This window comes from Adiantum capillus-veneris, chromosome 9 (assembly GCF_014529385.1).
Source record: "Adiantum capillus-veneris isolate H3 chromosome 9, ASM1452938v2, whole genome shotgun sequence".
Classification (NCBI taxonomy): domain Eukaryota; kingdom Viridiplantae; phylum Streptophyta; class Polypodiopsida; order Polypodiales; family Pteridaceae; genus Adiantum; species Adiantum capillus-veneris.
Genome location: NC_140939.1, coordinates 40,055,630 through 40,078,413, shown reverse-complemented (window position 1 = coordinate 40,078,413; position 22,784 = coordinate 40,055,630). Strand labels below are relative to the sequence as shown.

Sequence of the window (22,784 nt, the reverse complement as noted above, 5' to 3'; positions counted from 1 at the left end):
GCATTAGGTTCATTTTGAGAATCTTTAACAAAAATCATGTGCACGGAAATAGAGCTCTTTATTTACTTGTTGAAAGCTGGTGTATGTACAATGGGGATAGTGTTACCCATTTCCTTAACATCTATATACATGTCTTTTTCCCTGAACTTAAAGGAGATTCTCCTTTCAGGTAATTTAACATTGGCAACCAGGCAATCAAACCATGGTGCCCCTAGGATTACATCCTCATGCTTGAGAGGAGAGATAAAGAAGTCCTCTTTGTCCACATAGCTTTGGACATGAAGCCTCAATTTTCCGATTAAGGGAGTGACTGAAGCTTCTTGCCCCTTGAAAGCATTGTCTGCGGGTAGAACACCTCCCATGTATGCCTAGCTTGGTGGCCAACTCTCTAGATGTAAAATTGTGAGTAGAACCAGGGTCAAAGAGAATAAAAGCATCATGTTCTCTTACCTTTCCCAAAGCATGGCATAGAGGAGATCCTTTGTGGTGAGTTTGGTGAGTCTCCTCCTCTTGGATTTCAACCAAGGTAGCTCTAGGACGATCTTGGCGGTTGTTCTTTTGGGGACAAGCGTGGTACACATGCCCTTGTTCGTCGCACTTGACACCGGTTATCCTTGCGATAACGCTCAAGCTCTTCAGGAGAGAGTTTGTTTTTACCTTTGTAAACTCCCTTCTCTTTAGCTTTGTTGGAGTTTCCCTTAGAAGACTTTTGGACATTGTCCTTCCCCTTAGGCTCGTTGGAACCCTTGTTTTCTATGGGCTTATTATTTCTTTTAGACCCCGTATAGAAATTGATTCGAGAGGCCACCATAGTATGGTGTATTACCGCCGATATGGTATGTGGCCTTTGGGAGTTGACATACTCCACCATTTCTTCAGTTAAGCCCGCACAAAATTGTTGTTTTTGCTCTCCAAAATCCAACTTTTTGAAGACAGTGGCTTTGAGTTGTAGGTCCCAAAACTTGTCTACATATTTGTGGATGGATTCATAGGGAGAGAGCTTTAAGCTTCACCATTCGGTGAGTACTTTTTCTTTGGCATCGGTGGCCAAAAATTTCTTCATAATCGAAGCTATTAAAGCTTTCCATGTTTGCGGAGCATCACCATTGGATCGTAGGCTAGACCACCATTGCCTAGCGGACTTTTGAAAGTGCATAGCTACATGGCATAGCTTAGAGGACTCCGTAAAGCCCTCATCTCCGACGCCGCATCAAATTGTTGGATAAAGGCCAAGACTTTGTCCGTAGCACCAAAGGTGCCATCATAGGTAAGGAAAGAGATGCTCTTCCCTCCCTCTTTGAACTTCTTGAGCTTGGACGACCTCTTCCACGCGGCATAGGATTTCCTATGGCCTCTTCTTTTTTCCGGTTCAAAGGTTGCACCATCACTTTCTTCAGAAGGTGAAAAATTTGAGGAAGGTGGAGAAGAGGATGACCTCTTTCTCGCCTCTTTCTTGTCTTGATCTTCGTCGTCTTCATCATCACTTTCATAAGAGGAAGAGGATGAGCAAGATGGAGAAGAGGGTGTCCTCTTTCTCGCCTTTTTCTTCTCTTGCTTTTTGTCATCCCTCTTTGAATAATGGTGTGGAGAAGGGTGCGATGGTCTTCTCCGTTTTGGAGGTGATGGAGAGCGTTTAGCCCGCCATCTTCGTGGAGCCATCTCCGCCGAGGTGGCGGGAGACTCACTTCTTTCTCGTTCCTTCGATGGAGGCTCTTGAGTTCTCCTTTAGGAAGGAGATGCATCATCAAGAAGTTATTTCTTGAGCCCTTCGTATGGATTCTCTTCTTCTTCCCGAATCGGAGAGAGACCTCTTTTGCAAGTCTCACAAGGAGGCTTCCTAGGTGTTCTCTTATCATGGTGGTGAGCTTGGAAAATCCCATGAGCACGGAGCTACCGTTGCACTTCACTTTGGAGAGATGGATTGCCCATGGCTTGTTGAAGCCTAGAAACAAGATAGTTAACAAGGATCGGGGCATCATTAGTAGCTTGCTCATTACCAAAATCAAAGTTATCAACATTAATTTCACTCTCTTTACTATTGTCAGCCATTCTAACAACTTTTAGGTGTAAACTTTTTAGGTGTACTTTGGCACTTCAAGTCCAAGTTGCTACTCCTCTTTACCCCTTTAGAAAAAGCACTCAAGCTACTGCACCCATGGCTCGAATACCATTAATTGCAAGGAATAGAAGAGAGGGTTGTTCAACACCAAAACAGCACCGGCTCCTGTCAAGCTTCTAATAGCTCAATAGTGGTTAAGCCGTAGGCAAGCCCCATAGGACTCCACTATTAAGACCATAGCTCTTGACGGTGATGCCCCATTAGTTGCACGAAGGCAGGCGCACTGCAAGGCTGGAAAATCCCTATTCTACTTACTCACAGGAAATTAATAATACCAACCATTTATAGCTAGCTTGAGGACCTCCCTTCTTGAGCAAGAAAAGATAAACGTTGTGCTCTGATACCAATGTAACATTTAATGGCCTAAAAACTTGTGTGTAGCGGAAATTAGCATGAACATAGTGGGCATTTCATTAGAATAGATTCCTAATAAGAATTACAAGAGTGCTTGGGTGGAGAGAGCAACAAAAAGCATAACACCTAGTTAGATACCATGAACAATACTTTCAAAAGAGAGAGAAATTAAGCTATTGACAACAGTTGAGGACCAGATTTACATGGAGCCGGTCCCCCCTCCAAAAGGCTTTGTATTATGGTTTCTCCCATCAAGAGAGACATTATACAATATAATTCTTTGTGTTCCTTCAAGACTAGCTAGTGCAATGAAGATGAAAGCTTCATGCACTAAGCAAAACACTTATCAAACACAACATCAATTATCTCCGGTCTCAGACCCAAGACCTCACACACCTTCAAAGATGGTGAGAGCTAGCGGGGTATGAGAGTAGATTGAGAGGAAGAAGGAGTATTCTTACGAGAAAGATGTACATCTCCTCACATAATCACTCATATTAGCATAGCGGGGTATGAGAGCTAGCGGGGTATGAGAGTAGATTGAGAGGAAGGAGTATTCTTACGAGAAATATGTACATCTCCTCACATAATCACTCATATTAGCATAGCTTAGCTTAGTAATTAGCATGGTAGAGGAGATGAGCATGCATTGAAGCTTGGCTCTTGGTTGGATTTCCATCACAAAGCCAAGAGGTGTTGGTGTAGGCCTCCCTTCTCACAAGCTTGGAGTAGGTGGTAAGCTTTCCAATAAATCTTGAGAAGGAGAGAGAGTCTTCTTTACTTCACACATGAGATTGTGTGAGTGTGTGTGTGATAATGCCTTGCAAAAATCAGCCCCCTCTCTCTCTCTCGGTCGACCCCTCTTGCTATTTTCTCATGCTCCACTCTCATTGGACCTCCCTAGGGCTAGCCAATGATAATTAAGTAGTATAAGTGATAGCCTTCTGACATGTGTCCCCCTTTTCCCTTTTGTGAGAGCTTAATGTAATTAATAAATGCAAATAAACTCTCATTGGACCCCTTTGCCTCCTGGCCAATAGGAATCAGGCAAGCCATTGGGCTGCTGAATGCTCATTGGATCCCTTGGGAGACTGTCCAATAGTCTTCTAGAGGACTTAATTCTCATTGGTTCTTTTATTAAGTGTTTTTAATTAATTAAACTAGATTTACTCTAGCCTAATTCTCATTGGTCCACCTCCCAGGCCATCCAATAGGAATTGGGTACACCTTGTAGGCATCTAGGCTAGGGAGCTGACATGTGTCCCTCATTCCCTTTGTGTAAAGGGAGCTTGTGTGTGTGTGTGTGTGTGTGTGTGTGTGTGTGTGTGTGTGTGTGTGTGTGTGTGTGTGTGTGTGTGTGTGTGTGTGTGTGTGTGCGCGTGTGTGCGTGTGTGCGTGTGTGTGTGTGTGTGTGTGTTTCTCTCTCATCCCCTACTCCCAAGGCTCGCCCCCTCCTGTGTAGGGATTGATCAAGACTTTTGGGACACACACAAAGCATCCAATTCCCCCCATGGTTGACCTTTGGACACAACCTTTGAATTTTGGAACCTTAGCATTTTGGAAGTCTTAATGGGCTGAACCTTAGGGTCTTTTTAGCCCATTGTTGCACATGGCTCTTTTGCAGATGGCCCCCCCTTTGGATCCCTATTTATCCCTCCTTTGGATCCCTACTGTGGCCGGTCACTAGCTTAACCAATATTCTAGCTTTTTCTCCGTTGGCACTTCCCCATATTAAATGATCAGTTTAACATGAGAAAATCATTTAGGAGAATTAGATATTGATTATTATGACAACCAAAATCCAAACGATGATTGAACTATAGCTCTATCAATTATACGCTGCAACAAACCCTCTCTACAAATCCAGCTACGAAAGTGAAGACAAAGTATTACAACCACATCAGCACAAGCAAAACCTTAATGCCAGCAAAATTTTCAATGGACTTACTAGCAAAAGAATTTATCTCCACGTTTTAGACCATAAGATACCCTCGTGATCTTATCTGACTCCAACAAAGAAATCCGTAATATCTTGTTCTCAATAGGAGCATCGTGAAGAGCAATCAGGTTAAGTTTCTCTAAGGTGGCCCAACTATCTGGGCCCCATCTTAGTGACCACACACGGGCCAACCACTCCTCTCCAAGTCGAGGATCAACAATATTTAACATCTAAAGGTAAAGAACATATAAACTCATAACCTCAACAAATAATCATATCATGAACTCTTATGAAAATAACTTACACAGTGACCACCCAAGATGGTGTCCTTCATTTGACAACTTCGCACCTTTCCTTTCAGTTCTTGTACCTCTGTTTTATGTTGCAAAATGGTAACCTGATCTATAGAATGTAAATGTGAAAGGCGAACAATCTCACATTGTTGAGCTTGGAGAATGCTCTTGTAAGTTTCAGCTTCTCTTGTAAGTGATTTACAATAACCCAGAAGGCCCTTTTCTCCATCACCAGCAAAGGTCAATAAGCTTGTAGGATTGACAAACGGTGGAGACGCATTAGTCATTGGATTCTTAGGGTAGAGAGAGCCTCTCGTCCAGATATCTATGTGTTTAGCTCCTTGAGCTCTGAGCGTGTCTATGGAAGCGGGAGGTATATGTGTGTTTGTTTTACTACGCTTAATCAATGGTTGGTACTCATTGTCCAAATCAATGTGAAGGTGATATTTGGCTCGTTTCTGGGTAACATTTGTGCCATTTGAGGAGTGCGCCATTAGCCAAATGTGCAGGTTTAATGGAAAGTGATAGCGGCTGCGGATTCGTCCCTCCATGTTAGCCTCATTCCCTCCATATTGACGAGGTTCATTCAATGCAACTGAAAAGAGGATTATCCCTCAATCACTACGAACGAATGTTCAGAAGAGTAAGGAATCTACTTAAAGTACACTTTTTGAACTTTTACTATGAAAGACCCAGCTCTTTTATTTGCCATTTTTTCTAGAGAGAGAGTGCAAAAAATACATTTTCTTAGAAGGCCCTCCAAATGACCTCCGAAATTTCCTAATGCCTTGCCTACTCGATCGCCGTATTTATGAGCAAGATCATTTATCACTTTCTCTTCTTCTTTAGCCACATCATCTGTAGACAGCCTTTGCCTTGCTTGATCCATGTGTGAATGAATCTCCTTTGATATTTGAACCTAATAAAAAATAGCGCTAAGTAGATGACCAATACCAAGGATTAGAAGTCAATATTTAAAAGACATACATCATAGAGCAGTTTCCCTAAATATCGTATCGTCAATGGATACCAAGGCTCTACTCCTTTGGAATATTTCTTCCTGACCAATGCAATAATGCCTCTATCTTTTTCTGATAGGCCCTTCAAATATTCTTATGATCCACAGCACATATGTGAGAACAATTTACTAGCTCATCTCGCAAGTGTGAAGCCACTAGGGCATGGGTATTCATGCAGATAAAGACAAAAAAAATGTATAACATACTTGATAAAAAAAGAATCGACAATGAAACCTAAAAAGCAATGTATTCTTACAAATTCATTCGTTGGAGTCCTACCAACAATGCAATCTCCGGCACCTTTGTCGGATCAATGACCGTACATAGAACTTTGCAATGTTTCTCTTTCACCAATGGAAATTTTTGCTTAATGGTGGCATGCCAAGCTATAGTCCTATGATTGCCCTCCCACACAAAGAACGTCCTCTCTGAAAGAATATGCAAACCTGGACGAGATGCAATTTCATTTTCAAAGCTTTGTTTACCTCTACCCAAATCAGGTCCCAAGAGGCTCTTATGGCATCTAAGCATCAAAGGTATAACGTTACAAACATAACATTCTTGAGACTGGAATATTGAGGGAGCATTAAATAACCACATACTTACTTGTTACAAAGTTGTCCTCTCGTTGACATGTCCAAAGAGATACAATAAAAGCACCCTTCTCTTGCACGTACCCTTCCTTTGCAAAAGCAGCTTTCAAACCGCTTACGTCATCTCTCAAGCCGTGCACTCGAGCGTATGGAATTTATCAACATAGAGGAATACGAGGACACTCGAAGCAGCTAAGTATCCTGGTTTTTTTCAAAATATCCTCACCTCTATGCATGTGAATATGATTTTCATCTCCAACATCCATTCCAGAAGCAACCTCATCTTGAACCACATATGGGACAATGTTCAGGCAAGCCTCCTCACGACCATGTGCATTGTCGACTTCGTGAACAGAACCAATGCCAAGCTCTTGACTCTGAGTAGTTTCATTATCCTCTTCCATGTCAGAGATGGCAACTGAACTAACTTGGTCACTACACTCAATTGGTGTAGGCACCTTTGATAGCTTGCCTCTTTTGCATGAGATCCCTCTGCAAGAAGCACTTTAAGAATAAGCATCAAACTTTCAAATAAACAATTAATTGACTTTATAGTGGCAAAGAACTGATAGGTTTTGTGGTCATATGACCTATCCAAACCCTTGAAACCAGTCCGTGTTAACGCGAAATGGTTTCAAGGGTTTGCACAGGTAAAAACATTGATAAAAACATGTTATCAACAGGTCCCCTAAACCTCAATAAGCAAAAGTTTTGTGGTCCAATGACCTGTACAACACTTCAAACCAGTCCATGTTAACTTGAAACCAGCCCGCGTTAACGCGGGCTAGTTTCAAGGGTTTGCATAGATAAAAACTTGAATCACTCAATGCTTAAAACAGGACAGGAAAGACCTTCAATAAGCAATAATCTTGTGGTCCAATGGCCTGTGCAAACCCTTGAAACCAGTCCGCGTTGACACAAACTGGTTTCAAGTGTTTGCACAAGCCATTGGAAGACAATATTATTGCTTATTGAGCAATAATTAACCCTCAAAATCCGGGTCACATGCGCTATTAAACCCTATGCAATTAAGCCATTAAACTCATTAAGCCCTAGACAATTAAAAAATTAAAACATCTGCCAATTTTAAGATCGGGTCTACCGATCCCACACTTATATTATGCGACATAAATGCCCGTTTTGTAGTTCAAAAACTAAACAATCCCTTGAAAGAAATCCATTTTTGTTCCTTGAGAGGAATTTGAATTTCTTATTGCGCTTATCCTTTACTCTAGCGTTTATTTGGACACTCTGAGGCATAAGTTATAAGACTTCTAAATCGGTGATTCTATATTCTGTCAACATGGTCTGCAATAGATTATGGAAGCTTCAATCTGGACCCCTTAGTGGTTTTTAATTGCGGTGCCACAGTTCGTTTTGTTGTCTGTTTCATGCTTATTAACCTCTATGTTTCGTTTTGTTACCTTATTAACCTCTCCGCTACAAAAGGTTATGCTATTAACTTGCGCAATCCAATCCTCTCCTTGCCCCAGTTGCACTTTAACTATTTGCCATCACAGGATGGTTATTCTCTCCTCTGCGCCTCCGTTTGTGTGTTAATATTACCCAACGCATGATTTTTAATGCTCTCCTCTGCGCCTCAATTGCAAAACTGATGAACTTCAACCCTCCAAAACCAATCCGCGTTAACGCGGACTGGTTTATGCATTAACTAAATTGGACTTACTTGCTCCTTGCGGTGCCCGCTCCTCCGCGCATGGTGCCCACTGCTCCACGTGTGAGTGCTCTTCCTCTTGGTGTAGGCTGCTCCTCGTGTGATGATTCTCGACAAGGCATGGCACTTGAACAGACAGAAGCTACACCTTGGCAAAATGCAATAGAAGCTAACTTGACTCTAAAACCTAACCCATATCTAATAATATTAAATTACTAGTATATTTACTTAAGGTGGTTGACATCAGTAACAACACACTCATTGTCCTGTTGGCCGCCCAATTTTTAAAGACAAAATATTGTTTGTGTGCGTTATGATAAAGATCTCTAATAATACTTTGATACTCGTTGTCCTTTTGGCCGTCAAATTTTTAAAGACAAAAAATTGTGTGCATGTAATGATGTCTTTCACGTCATCAAAAAATTCTTTAAAGTTTTAAATCTATTTTCTTTTAAACTGTCTGGCTGCTTGAGCGCCTTATTGTTCTTTTGAGCAGTAATGAACATGCATTTCACTATCTATGGACCTAAAAGTGGCAGTAAACTGGTTCTTATCTCCGACAAGAGGGTGGTTGAACTCGGCGTGGATGCTTTGAAAGCTCATTTTGATCTGCAGGAGAGCGATTTTTCACTGAGACCGTTAACATTATCTGGGATTAAAGTAAATCTAGAGCCAGGCGAAGATGACAATGGAAACTTTCTATTTTCATTGGACCATGATCAACATCAATTTTATAAGGTAATTGTGTCCTCAGATAGTCAACTATCATGCTTGAAGGGGAGCAAGGCATCTCCTATTGATGTTGACTCAGCTGTCCAATGTAGTTTTGCAATCGATTCAAGTATTTTAGCACAAATCAGAAGATTGCCACTACAGAGCAACCTTTATGTTGCTTTATGTTGCTTTACAACAGGTCAAAAATGTCATTAGTGTGAAAGAGCTTCCACTATATTATGATGGATATGTTGCTTACAAATTGCCTCCTTCTGGAAATGGATCAGGTATGGTTGGAATGGAGCAAAAACATGATTTTCATGTATGGACAGAATATGTGACATGTAGCAGTGATTGCTTTAATGGAGTTGTAAGATTCAGTAGATGCTCTGGGCATCTGAAATGCATCAACCTTGATTGTCCATATTATTTACGCTCCAATATACAAAATGAAAATCAATGGCGTGGCCGTCTTGTTTGCTCTTGACCTATAGGGTTGGTTGCAAAAGAGAATGGTAGCTTAGCATGTTTTCATTGTGGAGAGATGCCTGAATGTCTAGCTACTTGTCCTGTTGTCATCTACTACTGTATGCCAAGAGATAAATCTAATTGCACTAGATGTGTGATTCATCTCGGAGAACACAAGCATCCATGTGCTGAAGGAAGGAGCAGAGAAGTAGAATTTCAAATAGATGGCATATTGGAGGACAAAGCCAAAAGAGACCCTTTCACAACGCCAAAGCAATTGGAGTGGGTCACAGCTCAAGATATCATATTGGAAAGACTTGTTGGAGAGCGGGGAGAAATGTCAAGTACTTGGAGATAATGAATTTTTTGAATTCTTGGATTCAATTACTCCCCTGTCTTGTAATCGTAGGGATGAAAGATGTTTGGTGAGTGCCAAGCAATCAAGAAACCTCACGTCCAAGGGACTAGAAGCAGTGTTAGATCTTAAGACTAAATGCCGTTACCCATATATTCAAAGTATGTTGTACCCTGGACAACTGAGAGATAAGCAACAGCCACACGTGTTTAAAATGTCTGTGACGAGACCCGGGAGTGGAGTGGATTTGGTCAATAGGATGCAGCCAGGCGGCAATTTGGAACATATGTGGGTCCATTTCGACCATGTTCATCGTGTCCTGGGTTGGCCTACAATGTCAGCACATGTTTATGATCCCTTTGTCCAAGAGCTCCTGACTTTTGCATCATGTGAGTTCACAGTCGAGAATGAATATGCCCAGATAGAGTTTTGGAAAATGCTAAACAAGGTGGTTATAGAAGCCGGTTTTGAGAAACCTAACTTTAGAGAATTCATGGCAGATGAGGCTAATGCCAACTAGATAGCTGTTCGTACTGTGTATTTTGGCGGCCCTAAGAAAATTAGCTCTGATAAGGAAAGGTCTTGTGTTTTCCATTAGGAGAAAAGCATGATCCGACACACTGTCAAATGCATTCCTGCTTCATTTCAAGAAGAGCACAAAATCTTGTGTCGCAAGTGGCGTAGTGCCCCAAGTGAAAATGCTGCCGAGGTATGCAAAGGAGAGCTTAGAAGATTTTGGAAGGCAGGCCATGCTATCGAGGGGGAGGTTCCATTGTTGGAAACATGGTTGTCATGGTGGGATGTCAGAGTTCCTCATTGGGGAGCAAGGTTCGTTTCTCAAGATGACACTGGTGCATTCTCATACCAACCACAAATTTGTCTGAGTCTAAGCATGCGTGCATCAATGGGTTATAAAGACCACATAAGTTTATATGAAGCAGCTTGTGTCGACATGGCGATGGCCATGCTTCAAAGCGTCAGGTATAATGCATATTTGAAAGGTATTCATACTGCGCATGGCCCTGGTATCAAAGACTTGGCTGATCGTTTCTTGAATGAAGATTCAGCAAGGTCAGTCGCAAAAAGATTGGTGGATCTAACACATTCCTCTATGCATGAGATTGGCATTTCTAGTACAGAGATGAACAGAGGTGAGCAAGAAAAAAGTACAAGTAGAAAGAGACCAATTTTTGTGGATGCAGATGTTTTGCTCGATGAAGATAGCCACAGACCCGAGTATATCACAGTCACAACACCAATTGGGGGGCAACAAAAAACAGATGGTAGAGCAGATGATCATGGACTATGGCAAGAGAATGCTGTCGCAAAATCTATGTGGGCACTATGACGCACAGAGCCAGGTCAAAAGATGACTTGTTTTGGTGTGATTGGAGACCAACGGGAAAGATGTGGGCGATTCATCAATGAGAGCACCTTGGATGTCACCCAGGGAGTTGCTGCTCCTTGCTTTTGGGGGTCGGAGAAAATATCCTCCAAGCAAAACGCGACCAGGAGGGATCGTTGAGGGATTCATATGGTTCTGCAGCAGCACAAACACCCACACTTGGAAAGTCCATGATATGGTGGTTGAGCCTCCTGGTCCAGGTCCGGGTGTTTGGATGGTTTCCCAAGGTACAAATTTAAAGCAAAATGAGGCAAACCTTCTTCATCCAAATGGCTTTGTCCTAAGTGGGGAACGCGGTACTGCAAAAGTCCTTGGGGCCATTGCTATGGACCATAGAGTGGCCTAGTGGATTTCGGCCAAAATACAGAGATGGAAAAATTGTGAAGTGGCGTTCTAAGCTAACCAGGGACTTTATGGATCAGGTGGACTGTGGGGGAACAATGAATACAGATCTGGTTTAAAGAGGTGATTGTGGTTTGCAATCAAACACATATCTTCTATCTGAGCACATAGGGATCTCTTGAAAAGGCTTTGTTACAATGTTCGACTTTCCTAGATGCACATGTGAAGATTTTTAGAAAAGAGAAAGCAAGCGCCTTACATATGTGCCATGTAAGCATCTATATCTTGTGTTCCTCCAGGTGCTTGGGCTAGACTCTGAGGCTCACCAATTCATACATCAAGCTGCATTGACAAAGGTCAAATTATTTCAGGCATTAGGAGGTGCAAGAATGGTTGTGAAACCTCAGACATGGATATGATGCACCATCTAGTATTTCATGTTTTTGGAGACTATACTATTTTGGGGTTGCTTCTGCCTTCTCTACTCCCAGTATTGGAGAGAATTTTGTTGTCATTCTATCCGATAATATATTGTCTTTTTTATGTTTAATCATATGTTAATTGAAGTGTTCAAACTTGGGGATTCTTTCAATTTTAATTTTTGTTTGGAATTAGAGATAATTAAAAAATACGTACTACCAAGAATCATCTCAAGCTTCTATTTTAAAAGTTATTGAAAAAACTAAGTACTATAAGGACTCCAACCCCCCTTGACCTTAATGCCTTCAATTCCCTTGGCTCCTTTGTGCCTCCTCCCTCCTACTCCATTGCCATTCCCCCGCCCATCGCCATCCTTCCTCGCCTCTCGTCATGCACTCTCTTGCCTAGCTTTCTCCTCTTCTGGCCGTCCTCTTATGTCATGCAACCTGTCAACTACCTTCCAAATCTTGTCGGCTGAAAGGGCCATACTCGAGCTGCTCAACCTTGCCATACTTACTGGCTCGTGCATGCGACAGTTGGACATATATACTTGGTGTAATAAAGTGAAGGAATGAAGGCAACCCCTACTGGCAGAGAGCTTTCACAAAGAGAGTGTGTGTATGTGTGTGTGCGCGCACGTGTGTGTGTGTGCGTGCGTGCGTGCGTGCGTGCGTGTGTGTGTGTGTGTGTGTGTGTGTGTGTGTGTGTGTGTGTGTGTGTGTGTGTGTGTGTGAGAGAGAGAGAGAGAGAGAGAGAGAGAGAGAAAGAGAGAGAGAGAATAGCTTAATAACATGAATCTTCTCTTTGAGAATCTATGAAGATTTTCATTAGTAGAAGCTACTATCTCCTCTTGTCCTTGATTAAAAAACGTATTTTTTCAAGATACCACACACAACATGGACTATGTCTCTCTCATTCAATAACATTGCCACTTAAACTCGCTCAACTTTGGGTTCGCTCGGAAACATCCGCTCGGGGTATGGTAAGACTCATGTACATGATGTGCTTGATGAGGAAAGGGTTGAAAATGAGCAACATAGAGGTATGCCAAAATGGCTCGTGTATACATTGCGTGACAGTAAATTGGATGCACCTTTGTCTAGTCATATTCGTTCAGGCTCTCGCCATGCTTCTTATGCATCAGATTGTTATGCTTTGGATGTGTCTAGCTTACATGATGTTGAGGAATCTATGTCTTTTGATGCAGCACAAAATCCAAAACATTGGATGGCTGCCATGCATCAGAATATGATGCACTTATAGAAAATGACACATGGACTTTATGTGATTTGCCTCCTGGCAAAAAGGCCATTGGTACAAAGTGGGTTTACAAGTTGAAACACAAGCCGGATGGTGAGATCGATCGCCATAAGGATGGACTTGTTGCAAAGGGTTATGCACAACAAAAAGGCATAGATTATGAAGAGAATTTTGCTCCCACTTTTTTTATGACTACTGTGTGTTTTCTATGTGCATTGGCAGCTCATTTTGGTTGGGATGTACATCAATCAGACATTGTTGCTGCTTTCTTGAATGGTAACATATTTGAGGAAGTTTATGTAATGCAACCTTGCGGTTTTGTCAAGAAAGGACAAGAGGACAAAGTGTGTAGATGTAAGAAGGCTTTGTATGGGTTGAAGCAATCTCCTCGTGCTTGGTATGAGAAAGTTGACACTCATTTGGTCAAACAAGGCTTTCATAACAGTCCAACAAAAAGCACATTGTATGTAAAGCGTGAGGGTGATGTACTTCTCATGTGGTTCTTTATGTCAATGATTTGTTGGTCACTGGACCAAATGAGAGACATATTGCTGAATTTAAGGCTGATTTGAATGCTACTTTCAAGATGAAAGATCTGGGGTTGTTGCATCATTACTTGGGTATATAGTTTAAGCAGTGCGATGGTGGTATTGCCTTGTGTCAAAAAAGTTACATAGAGACATTGCTATGTAAGTTTGGACTTGAGGATTGCAAACCTATTGCCACTCCCATGAAAAAGGTTTGAAATTGAGTCTTCATGCTGCTAGTGATCCTTCTGATGTCACTCTTTACAAAACTGTTGTTGGGTGCCTCATTTATGTATGCAACACGAGGTCGGATATTCAGTTTGCAGTCTCACAGGTCAGCAGATTTATGCATAGCCCAGGGTCTAAGCATTGGCAGGCTATCAAGAGTATTTTTTGCTACCTTAGTGGCACTTTACATCTTGGCTTGTTTTATCCCCAGGGGGGATCATTGCCATTAGACTTGCATGCTTTTTCGGACTCAGATTGGGTTGGTTGTTTTGACACGCGAGTGTCCACAAGTGGTTTTTGTTTCATGCTTGGCAAGTTATGTATATCATGGTTGAGCAAGAAGCAACCTACTGTGGCCACTTTGAGTTGTGAAGCTGAGTACAGGGCAATCTTCACAGCTATGGTTGAGTGTGTATGGCTCAGATGCCTTATGGTTGATTTGGGTGTTGGACAGGACACTCCCAACACTATCTACACTGACAGTCAAAGCACATTGGTAGTTGCAAGGAACCCAGTTTTCATGCTCGCACAAAGAACATTGAGGTGCATTACCACTATGTCAGGGAGAGGCTCTCAGCAGGAGAGATCAGCTTGTTACCATATACATGTGGTAGTGATGTGTGTGAACACACTAGGACCGCTGGGGCATTTTTTCCCTCTTTAGGAGGTTTTTTCCCCCGTGCATTGTATATATGCCCATCACTCTAGGGATGTCTATCTTTCCATTGCACACTAAGTAATACATTGGAATTGGAGCTGGTCTCTTTAGATAGCTGATTCTAGTGTTAGAAGTTCAGACAATAGAACTGGAAAAGAAGATAGAAACTGAACTGGAATACATCTACTGAAATGAAAAACATACTGAAGTACTGAGAATGATGTTCAGATTCAGATTCAGATTCAGATTCAGAGAGAATGAGTACAAGGTATGTATGGATGAAGTACACTGGACTGTTGTATTAAGTATTACAAATGAAATATTATAGATGAAGATAATGTAGCTCAAGAACAACTCAGGAACTAAGGATTATGAGTCAAAAGTTAAGCAGAAGTACAACCGACAAATGCCAACCCGATTACAATGTAATGGGTCCTATTTATAGGCCTTTGGAGTTACTTTGGTAACTGCCGTGGTAATTACTGACTGGTCCGCTATTCAGCTCACAGGAGCCGGTTCCCACCTAGTGTGACTATCTCGGCCATCTACATCCTTCCCTCCTTTCTTGAATTTTGGCAAGATTCCAAAATTTTTGAGAAAAAAATCCACCGTCTGATTATTTTAGAACTTTGCTTGTTGAGTGCTTGACACCCCTATAGTTGTAATTCCATGGGCATCCAGCCAAGAGACACCAACTCGGACTAAAAAATCCACCATCTGATTCTTCTAGTGCTTTCTTGTTGAGTGCTTGACACCCCTATAATTGTAATTCCAAGGGTGTCCAACCAAGAGACACCAACATCTGAGTGGAAAAATCCAGCGTCTGCTGCGAAAACTGCTGGAAAAATCCACCGTTTGATTAGAAGACCGGCGGAAATATCTTGGACCAAATTTTGAGATGGAACTACCTAGAATCCTTCCACTGAACCCGCTTCTATTTGCCCTTTGGCCTGAATGGCGTCTGAGAAGTCCCAGTGCCAGCATTCTCCTTCTAAATGAGTCTATAAATGGCCTCCTACTCAAGATGATCCCACCTTTCTGTGGACATCTCAATTTCATAAGGTGTGGGAGGATGATAAGTTTTGGTGCCGGGATCATAGAGCGTGCGTCTGCCTTTTGTGAGCGGAGTTTTGGCCAATTTGTGACACTGCGAGGCTGTATGGATCCATCCTTCTGTAAGAGGCTGATTTTCTTTGATCTAAGATTCAAAAAGAATCTCATCCATTTCCCTGTACTGTGGTCCTAGGCCTGGTTTAGTCGTAATGTCCTTTTCAGGCACCTTAGAGGGCTCAACAGTGAGTTGCAGCAGTTGGTTGATGATCTTAGTGAGGCTTTTGAGCTGAATTTTCCATTGTCCCATACACAGTTTGATCCTCTGCGCCTCATCTCTTAGCTCCTAGAGATCATTCAGTTGGAGAGAGTCATTGAACAGTGTTTGCCAGGTTTTCCATTCCACAGTCGATCGCTCATACCATCTGAAGATCATCAGTAATTTTGAAGTATGTGAGCCGATCTACTAGTTCTAGATGTTGAGGGTAGAGTGCCAAAAACATTCTTGGCAACTCTGCCTCTCTTGTTGGTAAATCATACAAGAGAACTGGGGAATCATGCACAAATTCTAAGAAATTAAGGACAGCGTGGTTCTCTTGTTGCATCATCTTTCTGGTTACTTTAACCAGCTAAAACAATCGCAGGAGAGCAGTTGCATGTTCTTCCACTAACATCCGAGTTTGAGGTCCCTTGATGGTGGCAGTCTGATCTTCAAGAATAGCTCGCACCCTTTGATCCAAAACTCCCCTAGCAATCTGCATTTGCACTAAGACCTCTTTCAATTGACTCCTGACATCCTTCATGCATTTATATGTCAGCTCGTTCCCCCGGCTTGTTCCCCAGCAGAAGCCCTAATTCCATGGCTAGGGAACGACAATCTACAGTAGAACACCATTGCCAATGTGGATTCATTACTGTCTCTTCACCATTCAGTATCCATTCAGGCATCCTTTCTAACAGTTGTATTGTACTAGGATGCTCAGGCAATTGATAGGCCTCCTGATCATGGAAAGCAGCTGATTTCCAATGCTCAACCATTTCCCTGGCACCGACATATAGTCGCTGAAAGAGCTCCAAATCAGTGATAAGATCATCATCCTCCAGATACTACCTGGTTATAGGAGCCTGCTGATGTCTCAATTTCTTATTCAGCGTGATGAGCTGTAATGAATGTTGCTCATCATGTGTTGGACCCTCAGTCACAGCTTTTCCTTTCCCTTTAGCATCCTGACTGTGTTGTGACTGGTGTGCCAGTGAATTCCCAGTGTTGTTGGGTTGTTGCTCTCCTAGCTCTTGATTACTCGACCACTACCCTTCATGCTAGTCTGGTTGGTCTACCTATGAGACTGATTTCCTCTAGTTGGCCCTGCACCACCAGTACCAGGTTCTGAAGGTGGAGATGGAGGAGAATCATCATCATCATCATCATTATGCCCTTCCTCTGGTTCATCCTCCTTCTCTGTTTCTTGTTCCTCCTTATCATCATCTTCCTCGATGGTGTTCTGATGTTCAATGTAATCAAGGATAGCTTGATTTGCTAGAGCACTGTTATATTCAAAAAAATTATCTTGCAAATCACTCTGCATCGTCTCCATAAGAGACCTCAAGTTATCCATGTTGAAAATAGCATTTCTTTCTGGATTCAAGATCCCGGCCAGATTATTATAGATATATCTTTCTGCCAATGTGGCCTTCAGAGCATTGTGGCTGGTCAGTAAGGAGTTGAACTCAACTCTCTTCATTCTCAGCATGGTTTCGAACCTATTAGCAGCTCTTTCAGCTTCTGCCTTTTCTTCATGCATGGTCTCTATCTCAGACTCCACCTTGGCTAGCTTACTTTGTAACTGCTGAATAGTCCTATTTGACTGAGCCTCAAGGATACTATGGCGCAGGTTCTGGGCTGCTCTCCCTTGCTTTAGCTTTTCAATCTGCTCCTCAGCCTCCTTCAGTTTGGTCTTTACTTTAGTTAAATCCTCTTCTGACCCTGGAGCATCCAGCATTTGTCCCATGCAATTGACAATAGTATTCCATGATGACTGAATGAGTATTGAACGGCCATCATTAACTGTTGCTGGGTCAGATTCCGCTAGTTCATAGACTGTGACAGGAACCATGTAAGGTAATGCAGCATAATTAGATTTTTGCAAAAGTAGACGTCCTTTGAGAGGATGAGTCTGCAGTAGCTGCTGTAACCTGTCTTTCTTTGTCAATCTCAGGGCTGCTTTGTTGTATGGGATGGAAACTCTGTCAAGTGGATTTGGAGAAGTTGTTCCTTTGCCCTTAGCAGTCTAGTCTGCTGGCTGCTCAGGACTAGCCCTTTCTGACTGGTCTTGCCCAGTACTAGTGGTTGCTGAAATCTGGCATGCTGGCTGGCTAACTCCACTAGTGGTCTAGTCAGTATGTTATTCAGTCTGGCTAACTCGAATCCTTTCAGTAGACACTGTTTTGATTTGGCTTTCTAACTGCTTCGGGAGAGCAGTGCTTTTGGTCAGTGTCGTCCTTGGCCTCTTTGAACTGCTAGCTTCCTCTTGTATAGCCTTTCTCTTCTGTCTAGTGGGGGTTGATTGGCTCTCTGGGACTTCTTCATCAGATGATAAGTCAACATTCCTGGATACTGGGAATGGCTTCTGGGTCCAAGCCATTCTCACCTGATCATGGGCGTTTGGAGAAGTTGCCCAGTACAGAAACTGTCAAACATACCAAGCCTTGAATAGACTTTGAGATTTCAGCTTAGCAGTTTGCTGGAGCACATTATGTGACAATATCTAGCGGAGGTTGATAGAGACATTGGAATCCAGTCTTCTTCCTAGAAGCATAGCAAAAAGTTTCTCTGACACATGTCGGATTATTCGCTCACAGCTTCAGCCACAAATCGGTAAGCAGCAGGAACGTCTAGACCTGCTACTGGAATCCCTTGCGCACTGGCTTTCCATTTCCTCTTGGCAACATCATCTTTCTTCAAAGATACACTGATTTGCTCTGCAGTTGCCACAGATGGCTTTGGCCCATTTGGCATGCGGAATGCAAAAGCAATACTTTTTGGGGTGACGCACACCTTCTTGCCATAAACCACAGCACTGCCACCTTCCACATTAAACGAATCCAGGACTTGCCTTATGATGGCTGTGTCAAACTCTCCTTGTCACTTGCAAAACTCTCCTTGTGGCTTGCAAAACCACACACAAATCCCATAGCTGGAGCATGTTGGGGTATAAAGCCCAATGTGGTCGCCTAGGTAAGTGGGCGGGCCGCCAGGTATGTACACATATTATTTTGTAAAAACCTAATAAGAACTCACTATGCTCTACACATTAAAGTAGAGCGAGTTAACCATATCGTCGTGCTCTTCTTCCCGCACTCTCTCTCGCGTCGCACTCTCGCTCGTCCTCCTTCAACTGGTATCAGAGCTCAGATCGAGGCTCTGGGCAGCACTGCAGGAGGCTAGAGTCACCAACTCAGATTGGAGTGAAATTCGACAGGCAAAGACACGGCCCCAAATCTTGTGTGAAAGCCCAAAGGTCTTGGTGTTGTCAGAATTTCATTCTGAGGTCATCTCGGCCACCGTTCGGCTTCGACAAAGGTCTGCGCACGCCATTTTCGACTACGTGGTCTCAGCGGGTGCAGATCCGACTCTGCAAATTTGGGGTTTTTGGCCTACGACTGCAGGTGCTGAGGGTATCAGCACTCGTAGAGTGTTGATTTGTGGCTGTCTACACATCGAAGGACGGCTCACAGTTCTTGGAGGCGTGTCACATACGACACGGGCCCATCTACACACAGACTATAGGCGACATCCACTAGTTCATCACGTAGCTTGTGTTTGTTGCTTGATATTCCACATTTCATCTGGACATTGCAGGTACTTTCACATGGGATGTATTGTCAGAGATGATGTATGTCTGTTGAGGGTTTGCTGGCTGTCAGTCACGCAGCAACAACCGCCGCAGCGGTTACAGCATATAGTGGGAAATTTGTGGATGTATGACTTTGTGGGAAGTCTATGTACTGTCAGATTTACTGCAGCCTTTGTTGAGGGTCGAGTGAGGTTTTATTGAGTTGGGGGATTCTCGAATGTTGAGATCCTTTCGGTGATACAGGTCTTGGAGCGATCCCTCGAGCACCCTTAGATAGGCAGCTAGGATGTATTGACTGTGAGTTAGACAGTTGGGATTGCATCTTTGCTTTACTGCCGTTGAGGCATTGTCGCAGTCTATGCTTACAGGACAGTGAGAGACAGTACAGGTGCAGGACAGGTTTACCCAGCTTACAGTGTAAGAGAGACAGTGTGTTTTTTGAGCTGATTTTTGAGTATACAAGAGCAATTTTACAAAGGAGACTCTGCCGAAATTTATGCAGAATCTGAAGCTTTCTTGGTTCATTTGACAGGTTGATATTGGTTCAGAGGTCAGTTTACAGGGGAAACTCTGCCGAATTTTTTCCAAGAAAGTAAACTACTGTGAAGCGTAGCTATGGCTGAATCATAGGACACTGCTTTTTATAATATCAAGAAGTTGGATGGAACCAATTTCCCATTGTGGAAGCAGCAGATTTGGCACGTGTTGGTAGAAAAGAAGAAGATAAAACCTATAAAGCTCAAGGGGATAAAACCAGAAGATATGGACGAAGATGAATGGAGCGAAATGGATGAATTGGCACTTTCTACGATTATGCTGACTTTGGCAGAAAGCGTTTACTTCAATGTAGCAGAGGAGATGTCGGCTTATCAAGCATGGTTAAAGCTGAGTAATCTTTATTAGAAGCAGAGTGCAGCTTAACAGGTATACTGGCTTAAGAAGCTTGTTGACTTGAAGATGAAAGAAGGGACACCTATGTCCAATCATCTGAATGAATTCAACACTATCTATAGTCAGTTGTCAGCTCAAGGTGTCAAGTTTGATGAACCTGTTAGAGCTTTGTTCCTGTTGATCACATTGCCGGAAAGTTGGGACACTTTTCGCACAGCTTTGAGTAATTCTGCACCTCCAGATGGTTTGACCATAGCAGGTGTAGAAGGCAGTCTGCTTACTGAAGAAACCAACAGAAAGACAATGGACAAAGGCAAAGGAACAGCCTTAGTTGTCAGGGGAAGGACCAAAGAAAAGGACAAAGGTGGAAAGAGGAATCAGTCTCGTAGCAAGTCCCGCAATGCTAAAGGCAAGAGTGACATAGAATGCTACCATTGTGGCAAGAAGGGTCACATGAAAAGAGACAGCAGAGATGGAAAGCAGAAAAATGCAAAGAGAAAGCTGAAGACCGTGGTGAGAAGAACAAGTCCTTACTGAAGATTCAAGTAATAAATGTGACAAACACTGTTGCAGAGAATGACAGTCTAGTGTCAGGAGACATGTACTTCTTGAAGAATACAATGGACTCAGCTCTTCTTACAGCATCTGATGGAAATGCACTAAGTGGCTGGATTATACACTCAGGGGCATCACTTCATGTGTCTCCAAACAAGGAGTGGTTTACCTCTTATGTGACCACTAAAGATCATGTTCGGCTAGGCAATGGGCAGACATGTGAGATCTTAGGTGTTGGACATGTTCAATTGAAGTTTCAGAATGGCTCTTCTTTCACGCTGAAGAATGTGAGACATGTTCCCGCAATTACAAAGAGCTTGATCAGCACAGGTTTACTTGATGATGCTGGCTACGTCACCACTTTTGGACAGAACATGTGGAAGATATCCAAGGGTTCTATGACAGTAGCACATGGAGTAAAGTCTCGAGGACTTTACATGATTTATGTATCAAATGTCTCTAAAAATGTAATCAATGTAACCGAGCAGCCGAACGTTTCTTTATGGCATAGCCGGTTAGGACATATGTCCAAGAAGGGAATGGAAATCTTGTCTCGTTCTGGTTATTTGCCTAGCTTTTCATTTAATGATTTTGAATTTTGTGAACATTGTCTGTATGGTAAGCAAACACAGCAGCCACATAAGCATAGAAGCAGTAGAAGAGATACACAGCTGGCACTTGTTCATAGTGATTTGTGTGGACCTATGCCTAACCTATCTCTAGGGGGAGCTTCTTACTTTGTGACGTTTATAGATGATTACTCGAGGAAAGTATGGGTTTACTTTCTCAAGCACAAGGATGAAGCGTTTAGTGTTTTCAAAACGTTTGTGACACTTGTGGAGAATCAGAGTGGCAAAAATCTTAAATGCTTACGCACTGACAATGGTGGAGAGTATGTTTCAAAGGCCTTTCAAGACTTTTGTGAGTCAAAAGGTATAAAACGTGAACTTACTGCTCCTTACAATCCTCCTCAAAATGGTGTTGCTGAGAGGATGAATAGGACCATACAAGATAAGGTCAGAAGTATGTTGTCTAATGCACAACTGCCAAATGGGTTTTGGGCTGAAGCTGTATCAACAGCTGTTCATCTTGTAAATAGATCTCCTAGCAAGGTTTTGCAGAAGGATTCAGTGCCAGAGATGGTATGGTCAGGCAAAATGCCCTCATACAAGCATCTCAAAGTCTTTGGCTGTGAGGCATATACTCACGTTCCAAACGAATTTAGAAACAAACTTGAGCCAAAGAGTAGAAAGTGCATCTTTCTAGGCTATAATAATTCTGGTGAGATGGGGTACAGACTTTGGGATCCCGAATCCAGAAAGGTTGTCCGCAGCAATGATGTTCACTTTAATGAATCCAAATATCATTCTAAACCAGAGAGGGTTGAGGAGATTAGAAGAGTTGTCTTCCAAGAAGATGGACCTGCACGTGCAAGACAAAATGTCAGGGCTCAAGAGGAGCAAAGACAGGATAGAGTGGAACCACAGGTTGTGGCTGAGCCTGAGCCACCTATTGTGCGTAGATCTAGACGTATCACGCGACCTCCTGATAGGTTTGTTCCATCTATGAACTATGTCATGTTGACTGATTGCAATGAGCCTTCATGTTACAAGGAATCAATGCAAATGAAGGACTCCGGGAATTGGCAATTGGCCATGCAGTCAGAGATGACAGCTCTGCATAAAAACAAGACATGGAAGCTAGTTAAATTACCACAGGGCAAAAAGGCTCTACCTTCTAAATGGGTTTAAAGGTATAAGATCACCGCTCATGATAGTCAGCCAAAGTACAAAGCAAGGCTTGTTGCCAAGGGCTTTAAGCAAGAACAAGGCATTGACTTTGATGAAGTCTTCTCTCCACTGGTCAAGATGACTACATTGAGATGCTTTCTTGCATTGGTTGCCATATTAGATTTGGTGTTGCACCCAATGGATGTCAAGACAGCATTCTTGCATGGTGATTTAGATGTGGAAATTTACATGCATCAGCCAGAAGGGTTTGTTGAGAAAGGCAAGGAAGATTTGGTATGCCAGTTGTTAAAGAGTCTTTATGGCTTAAAACAATC

General features: G+C 42.6%; 1 protein-coding gene across 1 annotated transcript; it reads right to left on the bottom strand.

Annotated features, from left to right (window-relative positions):
- Positions 1 to 4,420: 4,420 nt before the first annotated feature.
- Positions 4,421 to 8,114, bottom strand: LOC147450384 (uncharacterized). Its single transcript, XM_086520456.1, has 5 exons — positions 8,005 to 8,114; positions 6,757 to 6,809; positions 5,693 to 5,709; positions 5,493 to 5,624; positions 4,421 to 4,642 (listed from the first exon to the last, which is right to left on the bottom strand). The coding sequence occupies exons 1-5, from the start codon at positions 8,112 to 8,114 to the stop codon at positions 4,421 to 4,423; spliced, it is 534 nt and encodes a 177-aa protein (XP_086376582.1).
- Between the last annotated feature and the right edge of the window lie 14,670 nt (positions 8,115 to 22,784).

What these genes read in the sequence shown, in the direction of transcription:
- LOC147450384 (XM_086520456.1), bottom strand. Translation starts at nt 8,114, where the DNA reads ATGCCTTGTCGAGAATCATCACACGAGGAGCAGCCTACACCAAGAGGA. An exon ending in GCGGGCACCGCAAGGAGCAA is followed by an intron (nt 6,810 to 8,004) that starts GTAAGTCCAATT and finishes TGCTTCTTGCAG; the next exon opens with AGGGATCTCATGCAAAAGAG. An exon ending in ACGGCGATCGAGTAGGCAAG is followed by an intron (nt 4,643 to 5,492) that starts GCATTAGGAAAT and finishes CTTTACCTTTAG; the next exon opens with ATGTTAAATATTGTTGATCC.